The sequence below is a fragment of the Mobula hypostoma genome, chromosome 2 (assembly GCF_963921235.1).
Source record: "Mobula hypostoma chromosome 2, sMobHyp1.1, whole genome shotgun sequence".
Lineage (NCBI taxonomy): Eukaryota > Metazoa > Chordata > Chondrichthyes > Myliobatiformes > Myliobatidae > Mobula > Mobula hypostoma.
The window spans coordinates 20,619,899-20,634,112 of record NC_086098.1 but is presented as its reverse complement, the minus strand read 5'-3'; the positions used below and the strand labels follow the sequence as shown (position 1 = coordinate 20,634,112).

At 42.0% G+C, this 14,214-nt stretch overlaps 1 protein-coding gene across 2 annotated transcripts in view; it reads left to right on the top strand.

The window, feature by feature from the left end:
* tbc1d32 (TBC1 domain family, member 32) overlaps positions 1-14,214 on the top strand; it is a 241,005-nt gene that overhangs the window by 12,678 nt on the left and 214,113 nt on the right. For both annotated transcript variants that reach the window (XM_063033919.1, XM_063033913.1), the window contains 2 exons: positions 1,061-1,219; positions 6,872-7,049. In XM_063033919.1, coding sequence (XP_062889989.1) covers positions 1,061-1,219; positions 6,872-7,049 — 337 coding nt within the window. The remainder of the gene's footprint in view (positions 1-1,060; positions 1,220-6,871; positions 7,050-14,214) is intronic.

The following is a 14,214-nucleotide window of genomic DNA, read 5'->3' as shown; positions in this document are numbered from 1 at the left end:
TCCTTGCCACCCTTTCATAAATACTTTTTTTTTTGCAAGGCCTTAGAGATTGTAAACCCATGAACTTCATCTCCAGATGCAGCCACTGATTTATTCAGTTGACTCAGACTGACTGTTGGTATCACAGCTTCCTCTCTTACAAGTGCCATTTTTCTCTAGTGACTAAGTTTAGAGGGACAACCTAACCTAGACCTTGTTGTTGTGGTTTCATAATATTTCCACTTTTTCATGATGGTCTGCACTGAGCTCCAAGGTATATTCAGTGCCATTAGATGGTCTTGCACCCGTCCTTAGATTTGTGCTTCTCTATTATCATTTTTCTAACTTGTCTTGAATGCTCATTTGCCTACAATTTGGTTTGGCCTGTTGAAAATCTACCATACTGTATTTATTCTTTTGAATTCATTGAAGACAGATGATCATCAAATTTTCTACGTTAACAAATTGGGTGAGTTGGTAAGGTATATTGCACCTGAGGAAAGTTAGCATAATAATTACAAGGGGGATGAAGACTTTTTCAGCCTCACAATTTTGTTTTTTTAATTTTTAGTTGACAGGTTTTAGAATTTTTACTTTGATTTGACATGATGCACTATGTTTTATAGATTAGCTCAAAAATCCTATTTCAGTATATTTTAAATTCAGGAAATGAGACAGTAAAATTTCAAAATTGCTGTGGGGACTGAATACTTTCTCAAGGAACTGTATTTGTAATTCTGTACAGAACTAATAAGTTGCATACTTCAGTAGATCAAAAGCAATGAAAGTAGAATTAGAAATATCTTTACTGCTTGAATAACATAGATTGCGACATCTTTTTCACGAATATTGATGTGGGGTTAGAAATAATATTGATTGCAATATGTGCATACAAAGTATATTTATCTTTATTTAAATAAGAATTGTGTAGAAAGCTTTTTCAACATGTTATGAATTATGCAATTTACAATATTAATTAAAGTTTCTGGCATTAATAAACTTAACAACCTCATTCAGAGAGCTTACTAATTTTATGTGGTAAGAGTATTAATTTCTTTTTGTCTATTTTCTGAAATTTAAGTTATGAATTGGTGAAGTACCTGCGGAACCATATCGATGAAGTACTGGGCTCCGTGATTGAGAAGGAGACTGAGAAATGTACTGGAGACGACCGAACTTTAGTTTCTGGTCAAGATACACTTATTCAACAAATTACAAGAAGTGTTCGAGAATCAAAAGAGTAAGTTATATGCAGTTTGGTTCAGAAATACTTCCCTTTTTTTTTAGAAAAAGCTACTATGGAGGAAAAATTTAGCTTTCTGGCATGTATAGGCTTACTTAAATCTTGCTTCAAAATGAGAAATGATAGTTGGTTTTTGATATTAACTTTTGTGATTTTACTGGAGAGGATGTGGAGGAGATGTGCCAGAATATTGTCTAAATTTGAGAATTTCAATTGTTAAGAGAGATTGGATAAGCTAGGATTATTTTTCTGTTGTGGAGAAGATTAAGAATTGAACTGATCGAGGAATATGCAATTAAGAAGGGATTAGATAGAACAGTTCCTTAAGGTTGTCAGAGCTGGGGAGTGCAGTGGGGATAAATTCCTACCTATAAAATGCTCCCAATGGCGTGTATCTCCAATAACCTCTAAAAGCCAAGTCCAACTCCTGGCCTTCGCATATAGCTTCTCTACTAAGCCCGGAGGAAACATTTCTTCTGATAGGAGAAGGGACAAAGATAGGTTATTGGTACCTTAAAATCAGTCACTTCGGGCAGATCGGTCATATCAGCTGTGTTTGGCAGCTCATCTAGGAGAAGGAAAACTCTGATCTCAAACCTCCACTGCCTTGCAGCTATTCCCTGTTATGGGGAAGACTTCAGGAGTCAACCTAAGGAAAAGTCCAGAGTTGTATTTCCTAAGGCAGTTCTACGTCATGTTCAAAGCTGAATAGCAATTCCTGTGACAGCTTCAGTGCCAAACTGTATCAGTCTCCTTTGGAAACATCAGGTGCCTGCTGCATTGGCAACACCTTGATCTCCATATCATACTGCCCTGGCTTGTGTATCACGTATAGCAAGCCTCAGATGAAGTGGACAGTAGGAATCTTTTCTTCGTGGTGGGAATGTCTAAGACAAAAAGTGCTTGAGTTTAAAGTAGGCCCTTTAGAGGGGATGTGGGAGGGAATTTTTCACACGGAGAGTGATAGGAATCTGGAATGCATTGTCTGAAGAGATGGTAGAAGCAGATCCTCACATAACCTGTGAGAAGCATACATATAAACACTCGAATCACCAGCCACTGAACTCCATGGACTGAATGTGAGTGAATAGGATTACTATAGCTGGGTATAATGGTTGGCATGAATATCGTGCTGAAGGGTTTTCTTTTCTTTGCTGTACGATCTGATTACTATTATGCATACAGATTTTCCTCAGTTTAGAAATGCATGACTTATGTGCAGCCCACACATACAATAAAGATTTTGGGAGACCATAGATCTGTCAGATGTTGCAGGATAGCAGGCTCTGGTTCTAAACACCTTAAACAGGAAAAAAAAACATCACTTCTGTATCAAAACGGTAAATCCTCAGAAAAATTTGACATGCTTTGATGAGATCAATTCTTATTCTTTCCAAAAGAGGGAGGTTTAGGCCAATCTGCATAAACCATCCTCATAAGATAAATCACCATCCCAGGAATGAATCTTGTGAACCTTTGATGCAATCCCTATTTGTGAGTATATATTTCCTTAAGTAGAGGTACCAGACCTGCACAAAATATTCCTGATGGGGTCTTGGCAGGAATTTGTATAATCGATGTAAGGGACCTCTCATCTTGTATTCAAATTTTCTTGCTGTTAAGGCCAACATTTAACTTTCCTTTGTAATTTATTGCTGTACCTACCTGTTGAGTGATTATGTACAAAGACTGCTAAGTCTCTGAACACCGCCTGTTAGTCTCACATTTTTGAAAAAATAGCCTATTTTTTCTACTGAAGACATAGAGTTCCTAATTTTCCACATTGTATATCATCTGTCATATATATGTTATCTTTTCTGATAACCTGTCCCTACCCTTCAAAGCCTCTTTGTGTTTTAATCAGGGGCAAGGTGATATTAACTTGATTCCTTACCCAAATCACTGATGAAAGGTTTTGAACAGTTGGGCAAGTTCAAAATAAATTTATTATCAAAGTACTTGGAAGTCACCATATACAACCCTGAGATACATTTCCTTGTGGGCATATTCAATAAATCCAATAACCATAATAGAATCAATGAAAGTACACACCAGTGGGGCAGACAACAAGTGAGCAAAACACAACACACTGTGCAAATACAAAAAGAAAGACAAAAAAGAAATAATAATTATAAGTAAATAAGCAATAAACATCGAGAATATGAGGTGAAGGATCCTTGAAAGTGAGTCCATAGGTTGTGGGAACAGTTTAGTGATAGGGCATGTGAAGTTACTCCCTCTGGTTCAAGAGTTTGATGATTGTTAGGTAATAATGGTTCCTGAATGTGGTGGTGAGGCTTCTTTCTGATGGCAGCAGTAAAAGGAAAGCATGACTTGGGTGGGTGGGTGTCCTTGATGATGGATGCTGCTTTCCTGTTCATAAATCCTACCTCTTAGTATCTTCTCCATCAACTTACCAACCACTGAGGCAAGACTCACTGGTCTATAATTTCCTGGGCTATCTCTACTCCCCCTCTTGAATGAGGGAACAACACCTATAACCCTCCAATCGTCCGGAACCTCTCCCGTCCCCATTGATGATGCAAAGATCATAGTCAGAGGCTCAGCAATCTCCTCCCTTGCCTCCCACAGTAGCCTGGGGTGCATCTCATCTGGTCCTGGTGATTTATCCAACTTGATGCTTTCCGAAAGCTCCAGCACATCCTCTTTCTTAATGTCTATATGCTCAAGCTTTTTAATCTGCTGTAAATCATCCCTACAATCACCAAGATCCTTTTCCATAGTGAATACTGAAGCAAAGTATTCATTAACTATCTCTGCTGTCTCCTCCAGTTCCATACATACTTTTCCACTGTCACACTTGATTGGTCCTATTCTGTCACGTCTTATCCTGTTGCTCTTCACTTACTTGTAGAATGCCTTGGGGTTTTCCTTAATCCTGCTCACCAAGCCCTTCTCATGGCCCCTTCTGGCTCTCCTAATTTCATTCTTAAGCTCCTTCCTGCTAGCCATATAATTTTCTGGATCTCTATCATTACCTAGTTTTTTGAACCTTTCATAACCTTTTCTTCTTGACTAGATTTTCAACAGCCTTTGTACACCATGGTTCCTGTACCCTACCATCCTTTCCCTGTCTCATTGGGACGTACCTATGCAGAATGCCATGCAAATATCCCTTGAACATTTGCCACATTTCTGCTATATATTTCCCTGAGAACATCTTTTTCCAATTTATGCTTCCAAGTTCCTGCCTGATAGCTTCATATTTCCCCTTATTCCAATTAAATGCTTTCCTAACTTGTCTGTTCCTATCCCTCTCCAATGCTATGGTAAAGGAGATAGAATTGTGATCCCTATCTCCAAAATGCTCTCCCACTGAGAGATCATGTCCGAATACCAGATCAAGCACAGCCTCTCCTATATCTCTACATATTACAGGCTTATCTACATATTTTGTCAGGAAACCTTCCTGAACACACCTAACAAACTCCACCCTATCTAAACCCCTTGATCTATGGAGAGGCCAATCAATATTAGGAAAATTAATCTCCCACCATGATAACCCTGTTATTATTATACCTTTCCAGATCTGTCTCCCTTTCTGATCCTCGATGTCCCTGTTACTATTGGGTGGTTTATATAAAAAAAAAACAACAACACCCAGTAGAGTTATTGACCCCTTCCTATTCCTAACTTCCACCCACAGACACTCAGTAGACAATCCTCCATGACTTCCTTTTTTTCTGCAGCCGGGACACTATCTCTAATCAGCAGTGCCGCACCCCCACCTCTTTTGCCTCCCTCCCTGTCCTTTCTGAAACATATAAAGCCTGGCACTCTTAAGTAACCATTCCTGCTCCTGAGCCATCCAAGTCTCTGTAATGGCTCCAAGTACTGATCCATGCTCTAAGCTCATCCGCTTTGTCATGATACTCCTTGCATCAAAATAGACACATCTTAAACCATCAGTCTGATCACATCTCTTCTCTATCACCTGCCTATCCTCCCTCTTGCACTGTCTACAAGCTTTCTCTATTTGTGAGCCAACCGTCCCTTCTTCCGTCACTTCAGTTTGGTTCCCACCCCCCAACAATTCTAGTTTAAACTCTCCCCAGTAGCCTTAGCAAACCTCCTTGCCAGGATATTGGTTCCCCTCGGATTCAAGTGCAACCCGTCCTTTTTGTACAGGTCACTGTTGTCCCAAAAGAGGTCCCAACGATCCAGAAATCTGAATCCCTGCCCCCTGGTCTAATCCCTTAGCCACGCATTTATCCTCCACCTCACTCTATTCCTATACTCACTGTCGCATGGCACAGGCAGTAATCCTGAGATTACTACTTTTGTGGTCCTGCTTCTCAACTTCCTTCCTAACTCCCTGTAGTCTGCTTTCAGGACCTCCTCCCTTTTCATTGGTACCAATATGTACCACGACCTCTGGCTATTCATGTTCCCACTTCAGGATATCGTGGACACGATCAGAAACATCCCAGACCCTGACACCTGGGAGGCAAACTACCATCTGTGTTTCTTTCCTGCATCCACAGAATCACCTGTCTGACTCCCTAACTTTAGAGTCCCCTATTACTGCTGCCTTCTTCCTTTCCCTATCCTTCTGAGCCACAGGGCCAGACTCTGTGCCAGAGGAGCGGCCACTGTTGTTTCCTCCAGGTTGGTTATCCCCCCCAAACAGTACTCAAACAGGATTACTTATTGTTAGGGGGACAGCCACAAGGGTACTCTCTAGTATTTGACTCTTGCCGTTCCCTCTCCTGACTGTTACCCACTTATCTGTCTCCCAAGGCCCCTGTGTGACTACTTGCCTATAGCTCCTCTCTATCACCTCCTCACTTCCTCTGACCAGGCAAAGGTCATTGAGCTGCATCTCCATTTCCCTAATGCGGTCCCTAATGAGCTGCAGCTGGACGCACCTTGCGCAGACACCTTGCACAGATGTGGCTGTCTGGGAGGTTGGGAGTCTCCTGGACTTCTTACATCTGACACCCAGTACAGAACACCGGCCTCACAGACATACTCCCTATTGCTCACAAGTACCTTGCCTCGCCTCGACCCGTTAATCGCCGAAGCCCTCCACTCTGTTGCCCGCCCTGTAAAGCTGTCTTCTTTTTAAACTCTTCTCTCTGGTGCAACTGGCTGATGTCCATGCACTTGAACAGCAGTCATGCCTCGATTAAACTGCTGAAGAAAAAACTGTCATCTTTCAGAAACGAGAAACAGATGCTGGAAATCCAGCCAACGCACAGAAAATGCTGCAGGCCAGGCAGCATCTATGGAGAAGAATACAGTCAACATTTTTGGCCGAGACCCTACAGCAGGACTCTTCACTTTTTTTTAGGATTTTCCATTCAAGTGCATTGGCCTTTTCATACAAGGCTGCAATGCGGTCAAATATACCACCGTTTTACATTTAGTTACAACCAGAATAAAATGTCAATTAGTCAAACGTGCTTTCTCTTTGGGAATCCATGTTGACTCTACCATTTCCTATTATTAATTTCTACGTACTCAGTTACACTCCCTTAGTAGATTCTAGCAGTTTTTCTACTTGACAGAATGTTCAAGATTTCCAAGCCATCAGAAAAAAAAATTAAACTTCGTGAAATCACTAAGAACTATTACGGAAAAGTTAATAAATGGAAGATAATTTCATGGGAAATGGTTTTGTTTCAGATACAAGGATATGATGCAATCATTGAAAAGTAATATGATGGTAGTTGTTGAGTCCCTGATTAATAAGTTTGAAGAAGATCAACTCAAGAAAGAAGAACAACACAGGAAAAATCAGCATGAGCAGCACACTAATTACTCCATGGATAATTGCTCAGAGAGTGGATCATTATTCAATCAGGTAAATAGCTTGTTCATTGTTCATTGTCCTATTCTTTCCTATGACTATTGCATATTAATGAATGTTTGTCTAGCAAGCATGGCTTAGAATTTGTCAGTAATTTCACATAAGTCTAGTGATCCTGTGCCCTTTTTTTTATGTCTGTTTGGCTGATTTCAGGACAAATGTCTGTATGGTGTGCACCAACATTCTTGATTCCAAATTACTTGCAAGTAAAAAGCAATAGTTCTATATGCATCGTCTGGTATACTACGTAAAGATAGGAACAGCAATACGATTATGGTCAAATCAAGAATATCATAAATAAAGCAGCAGTAAAAAGCTTAAAACCCATTATAATTTGAGATGCATGAAGAAATTGTAATTTTGAGCATCATTCAAACCTGGCACTTCCTGGGTATTTTCAAGTGGCATCAATTTGTACATTAAATTCATGCCAGTTCAAATATTTTTTCTCGATTCACTTGGAGAAAGCTGCAAATAAGTTTGAAGGTGTTTTGAAATGCTGGCAGTTGTTGCCATAATCACATATTCAAAGTCTAGTCCTGTTCCATTAATGGACTGTCACCTTGTTTACTCCTCAATCTGGGGAGGATGAAACTATTTGCAGATCCTGGGAAGTTGCATTTGAGTCAAGTCAGTGCAATCCATTTACTGAGTGGAATCTTCCTGGTCTGTAAGTTTTGGGCTGCATACGCTCTTGTGTATTGACTAGCTAAATGATGCATTTTTTTTCCATTTAGTTCATAATTGTTACTTCATTGTTATATTTAATGTAACTAAACTATAAAAGCTGGTAACTAAATGTGCTATTTCTACACCTATAGGTCAGGTGTAACAAGGCAGGTCTCTTCAATGCTTAAAATTTCTATTCAATGTGACACTAATATGGGAGTAAATGAAGATTTTCTCTGGCTTTCCATTTGCAATCTTCTTTTTGATCATTCTTGGCCTTCAGTACCTGCTTCTTGGTTGGGATAATGGTACAGTGGTAGTGCCGCTGCTGCCATCTCACAGCTCTTGTGGCACTGTTCAACCTCTGGTGCTGTCTGTGTGCTCTGTACCTTCTCTCTGCGACTGGGTTGAGTTTCTACAAGGTGTTCTAGACCCCCTCTTTCCACCTCCCCTATCCCACCCACTCTGTAAACATACTGGCAGGTATATTGGCTATGGTAAATGACATCTACTTGTAGGTAAGTGCCAAAAAATCAAGGAAGTTGATGGGATGGCCTTGTGGGAGAGGATAATTTGGAGTATCACAAGGAGTTTAGAGATTCAGAGGTTCGTTTTATTCTCAAAGTATGTATGCAGAATACATCTCTGAAATTTGTCTTTGCCAGATAGCCGTTAAATACAGAAAACCATAGAAATAGCTGAAGGAAAGGTATCAATTTCCCCTGCACAAAGATAAAAAGAAATAAAAACATACAAAACTCAACCCCCCCACCCTCCCTCGCACAAAAACTAACAGATCACCCACATGGAAAAACAGCAACAGAACAAACACCAAACCCCAGTCCAACAATCAGTGACAAGAAAGAATGGATGAGAACATGGAAAAAAAATCCCTAGAACTGAATTGGCCAATATGAACTACAGTCCAATCCATTAATTTTGACAACAGCTCCAAGAGCATTGGGACCCAGTGGCTCCTCTGAGGGCCGTGACTCGAGCCTGCAGATCCTTTGAGAATAACAAAAAAAAATGCTGTTAAATTATTGTAGAGTGATTAGACCAAGAATCTGAACATAGGAGTGCATAATTTGAAAATATTGAGAAAAATTAATTGTCAATAAGAAAGTATCCATTGAATCTTGACCTAGCACACCAGACCACTGCTATACCACTATCAAGAGCACCTGCTGAGACATTCTACACCTGCCCTGCACTTCGGGAAATTTGACCACATGGCTATGCTTCTACTTCCTGAATATGGGTCAAGTCTGAAGCGTGCGTCACCAGTGAAGCTGATCATGAAAGTTTGATCATGAGAGGTGGAGGAGCGTGTATTTGAATCAATGGACTAGACCCTATTCAGGGATTTGTCAATAGATCTCACCCAATATGCCAAGTCATCACCGACCTTACTCGAGTTGACGTCAGTGTACAACACTCCCTCAGTCGACATCTTCCAGATAGCTCACGAAAATGTCTATTTTACTACTTCTGCGTGTTTTTCTTCGTAAATCTGTTTCTGGAACTATTAGAACTTGTGATTTACAGTCTAAAGATCATTTGAGTAATCCAGCGCTTTGCTGTCTTTAAGAGGATTCTGGCACGTACTCAGATGGCCTCAAGGTCATGGAAACTTCGAGATGGGCATGAGCCAGTGTTTGACTCTATTTCAGGAATTAAAGCGTCCATTAATCGCTAATTAAAGGATCGAGGAATATTGTAACATTGAGGTCAATGCCGAAGGCAAGTGAGAGCTCAGCGCCAACTGCCTTCCTTTTGAACGTTGCCAAGGAGTGTGTGAGAGGCCTATTGCTGTGTGGCTTGCTGTGGCAGGCTGATAGGCCTCTCGTGGTGTCTCTCTTTTTGTTCACGAAGGAAGATGTTACTGTGGTTCTGCGTTATAGGTTGGACTATTGTGTTTATGGACTGTGGACTTATTCAGACTTAATGGTTTTTATATTCTATGTTTCTCGCCTATTACTTTCTGTTTTCTTGTGCGACAGGAGGGTGTTTGAGGAGGGGTCAATCGTGTTGTTCTTTTGATGCAGGAGAGGGGTTGTTTGAGTGTTGAGTTTTCTGTTCTATTTTGTGTGAGGGTTAAGGGTGTCTGGGGTTGATGTTCTTGTTCCGTTTTGTGCTGGTGGGGGTGGGGTTTGGGGTTGATGAAGTGGGATGTCGTGCTTCTTTGTGTGGAGGGTGGGTTTGATGTTGCTCCGCATTCTTCTTTCTTTATTTCATGGCTATCTGGAGAAGACGGATCTCGAGTTGTATATGGATACATACATTGATAATAAATATACCTTTGAACCTCTGAACCTTTTTGACTTTGCTAGGACCTGTGTGGACAAGTGTGTGCCCACAAAAACATATTGGGTCTTCCCAAACTAGAAGCCCTGTGCAAACCAGGAGATTCGTTGTCTGCTGGTCTAGATCTGTGGTGCTTAGAACTGGCAATCCAGAGACCTTCGAAGTCCAGGTATGACCTCTGAAAGGCTATCGAAAGAGCAATGCAACAATTCTGTATAAAGCTGGAGACACAAACAGATGATCGGCAGCTGTGGTAGGATTTTCACACCAACACTTCCTGCAAAGTGACAGCAAATGGCATAAACACCAATGACACATCACTTCCTGATGATTTTAATGCCTTTTTATGCATGCTTTGAAAAAGACAGTAAGAATGGAAAATTCACGTGAGCTAAGATGTTAACTGTCCTGTGCTATCACCAGTGGGATCATTAATGGATCATAAGTTTCGGCCGGCTTATGATCAAGACTCCCTCAAGGTGGTGGGCCAGCAGTGCTAAAGCACCACTTCCCACTGGTGAGCTTAAAAATTTGGCATCTGCCTCTATCAGAGTTGTTGGTCGCTTCCATCCAACAGATAGTCTACTCTTCAGGTGTCTATGCAACTATTGAAGGGTTTGCAAAAGATGGATACACTGTCTGACTATCTGCCGGTCTGGACATGGTCCACACCCATATACCTTTGCAAGTTCCTGCTGCACCTGGTAACATAGTCATAGTCATACTTTATTGATCCCGGAGAAATTGGTTTTCGTTACAGTTGCACCATAAACAATTAAATAGTAATAAAACCATAAATAATTAAATAGTAATATGTAAATTATGCCAGGAAATATGTCCAGGACCAGCCTATTGGCTCAGGGTGTCTGACCCTCCAAGGGAGGAGTTGTAAAGTTTGATGACCACAGGCAGGAATGATTTCCTATGACGCTCTGTGTTACATCTCGGTGGAATGAGTCTCTGGCTGAATGTACTCCTGTGCCCAACCAGTACATTATGTAGTGGATGAGAGACGTTTTCCAGGATGGCATGCAACTTGGACAGCATCCTCTTTTCAGACACCACCGTCAGAGAGTCCAGTTCCATCCCCACAACATCACTGGCCTTACGAATGAGTTTGTTGATTCTGTTGGTGTCTGCTACCCTCAGCCTGCTGCCCCAGCACACAACAGCAGATATGATCGGACTGTCCACCACAGACTCGTAGAACATCCTCAGCATCGTCCGGCAGCTGTTGAAGGACCTCAGTCTCCTCAGGAAATAGAGACGGCTCTGACCCTTCTTGTAGACAGCCCCAGTGTTCTTTGACCAGTCGATAGTTTATTGTCAATTTGTATCCCCAGGTATTTGTAATCCTCCACCATATCCACACTGACCCCCAGATGGAAACGGGTCACCAGTACCTTAGCTCTCCTCAGGTCTACCACCAGCTCCTTAAGTCTTTTTCACATTAAGCTGCACATAATTCTGCTCACACCATGTGACAAAGGTTCCTACAGTAGCCCTGTACTCAACCTCATCTCCCTTGCTGATGCATCCAACTATGGCAGAGTCATCCGAAACCTTCTGAAGATGACAAGACTCTGTGCAGTAGTTGAAGTCCGAGGTGTAAATGGTGAAGAGAAAAGGAGACAAGACAGTCCCCTGCGGAGCCCCAGTGCTGCTGATCACTCTGTTGGACACACAGTGTTGCAAGCACATGTACTGTGGTCTGCCAGTCAGGTAATCAAAAATCCATGATGCCAGGAAAGCATCCACCTGCATCGCTGTCAGCTTTTCCCCCGGCAGAGCAGGGCGCATGGTGTTGAACGCACTGGAGAAGTCAAAAAACATGACCCTCACAGTGCTCACTGGCTTGTCCAGGTGGGCGTAGACACGGTTCAGCAGGTAGACAATGGCATCCTCAACTCCTAGTCGGGGCTGGTAGGCGAACTGGAGGGGATCTAAGTGTGGCCTGACCATAGGCCGGAGTAGCTCCAGAACAAGTCTCTCCAGGGTCTTCATGATGTGGGAGGTCAGTGCCACCGGTCTGTAGTCATTGAGGCCGCTGGGGCGCGGTGTCTTCGGCACAGGGACGAGGCAGGACGTCTTCCACAGCACAGGAACCCTCCGGAGCCTCAGGCTCAGGTTGAAGACATGGCGAAATACTCCACATAGCTGAGGGGCACAGGCTTTGAGCACCCTGGTACTGACACCATCCAGTCCTGCAGTCTTGCTTGGGTTGAGACGTTTCAGCTGTCTTCTCACCTGTTCAGCTTTGAATCCCACTATGGTGATCTCAGACTTGGAGGCTGATATCAGGATATCCTTCAGGATGGTGAATCCTTGCAAGGCTTTAGGCCCTGATGGTATATAGAGTCATAGACTACCACAGCACATAAACTGGCCCTTTGGCCCATCTAGTCTGTGTGGAACCATTAATCTACCTAGTCAGACTGCTGAATTCATGCTGACACAACTGTATTTCTGTTATATTGACTATCCTGTTGTACATAATATTTATTATAAATTACTATAAATTATACATTGCACGTTTAGATGGAGATGTAATGTAAAGGTTTTTACTCCTCATCTATATGAAGGATGTAAGTAATAAAGTCAATTCAGTTCAATTCAATTCCATTGACCTGCACCTGGACCGTAGCCCTCCATAGCCATCCTATTTCTGTATCTATCCAATTTCTCCTAAATGTTCAAATTGATCCCACATCCACCATTTGCACTGGCAGCTTGTTCCACACTCCCACCAACCTCTGAGGCATGAAGTTCTGCCTCATGTTCCCCTTAAACATTTCACTTTACACCCTTAACACATGTCGTCTAATTCTAATCTCACCCAACCTTAGTGGAAAGAGCTTGCTTGCATTTACCCAATCTATGCTCCTCATTCTTTTGTATACCTCTATCAAGTCTTCCCTCAACCTTCTCTCATTCCAGGGAATAAAGCCCTCACTTATTCAATCTTTCCCTATAACTCGGGTCCTCAACACCCAGCAACATTCTTGTAAATTTTCTTTGCGTTCTTTCAATTTGTAGATAGGTGGTCAAAACTGCACACAATACTCCACTCACCAACATCTTATACCATGTCAATATAACATCCTAACTTCTGTATTCAATAGATAGGTTTATGATGGAGAATGTGATGCCGCTTTCAAGGAATTTTGGATCTGTATTCACAGATTTCACTGTTCCACCAGACTCCTCAGTACTCTCCCACTCACTGTGTAAGACCTACCCTGGTTGGTCCTCCCAAAGTGCAGTGCCTCACACTTGTCCTCATGAAATTCTGTCATTTTGTGGGCCATTTTTCTAGTTGGTCTATCTTCCCCTGCAAGCTTTGATAGTCTTCCTCGCTATCCACTACAATGTCAATCTTGGTGTTATCTGCGGATTTGCTCATCCAGTTTACCACATTATTCCAGATTGTTGATATGGATGACAAACAACAACAGACCCAGAAATGATTCCTGCAGCATACCACCGGCCACAGGCCTCCAGTCTGAGAGGCAGCCATCTACAACCTCTGGCCTCCTTCGTGAAGCCAATTTAATTCAATCCTTTTGAATGCTAAGCAACTTGATCGTTCTTGAGCAGCCTCCCATGCATTGCCTTCATCAACTTTCCTGTTAACTTCATAAAAAAACTCTTAAGATTGGTTAGACGTGACCTACCATGTGCAAAGCCATACTGACTACCCCTAATCAGTACCTGTCCATCCAAATACTCTTGTATCCAGTTCCTTAGAATTACTTCCAATACTTTCCTACTACTGATGTCAGGCTCACTGGCTTATAAATTCCTGGCTTATTCTTAGAGCCTTTCTTAAACAATGGAACAACATTAGCTATATTCCACATGGCGGAGATTTTTTTAAATATATCTGCTAGGACCCATCCAATTTCTTCACTACCCTCCCACAGGGTCCGAGGAAACACCTTGCCAGGCCTAGGAATTTATCCACCCTGCTTTGCATCCAGGCAGCAAACACTGCCTCCTCTGTAATCTGTATAGGGACCATGAGTTCACTGTTGCTTTGCCTAACTTCTATAGATTCTGTCAATCTCCAGAGTAAATACCGATGCAAAAAATCCATTAGGATCTCCCCCCATCTCTTTCGGCTCCACACATAGATCACCACTCTGATTTTCCAGAGGGCTAATTTTGTCTCTTGCTATCTTAA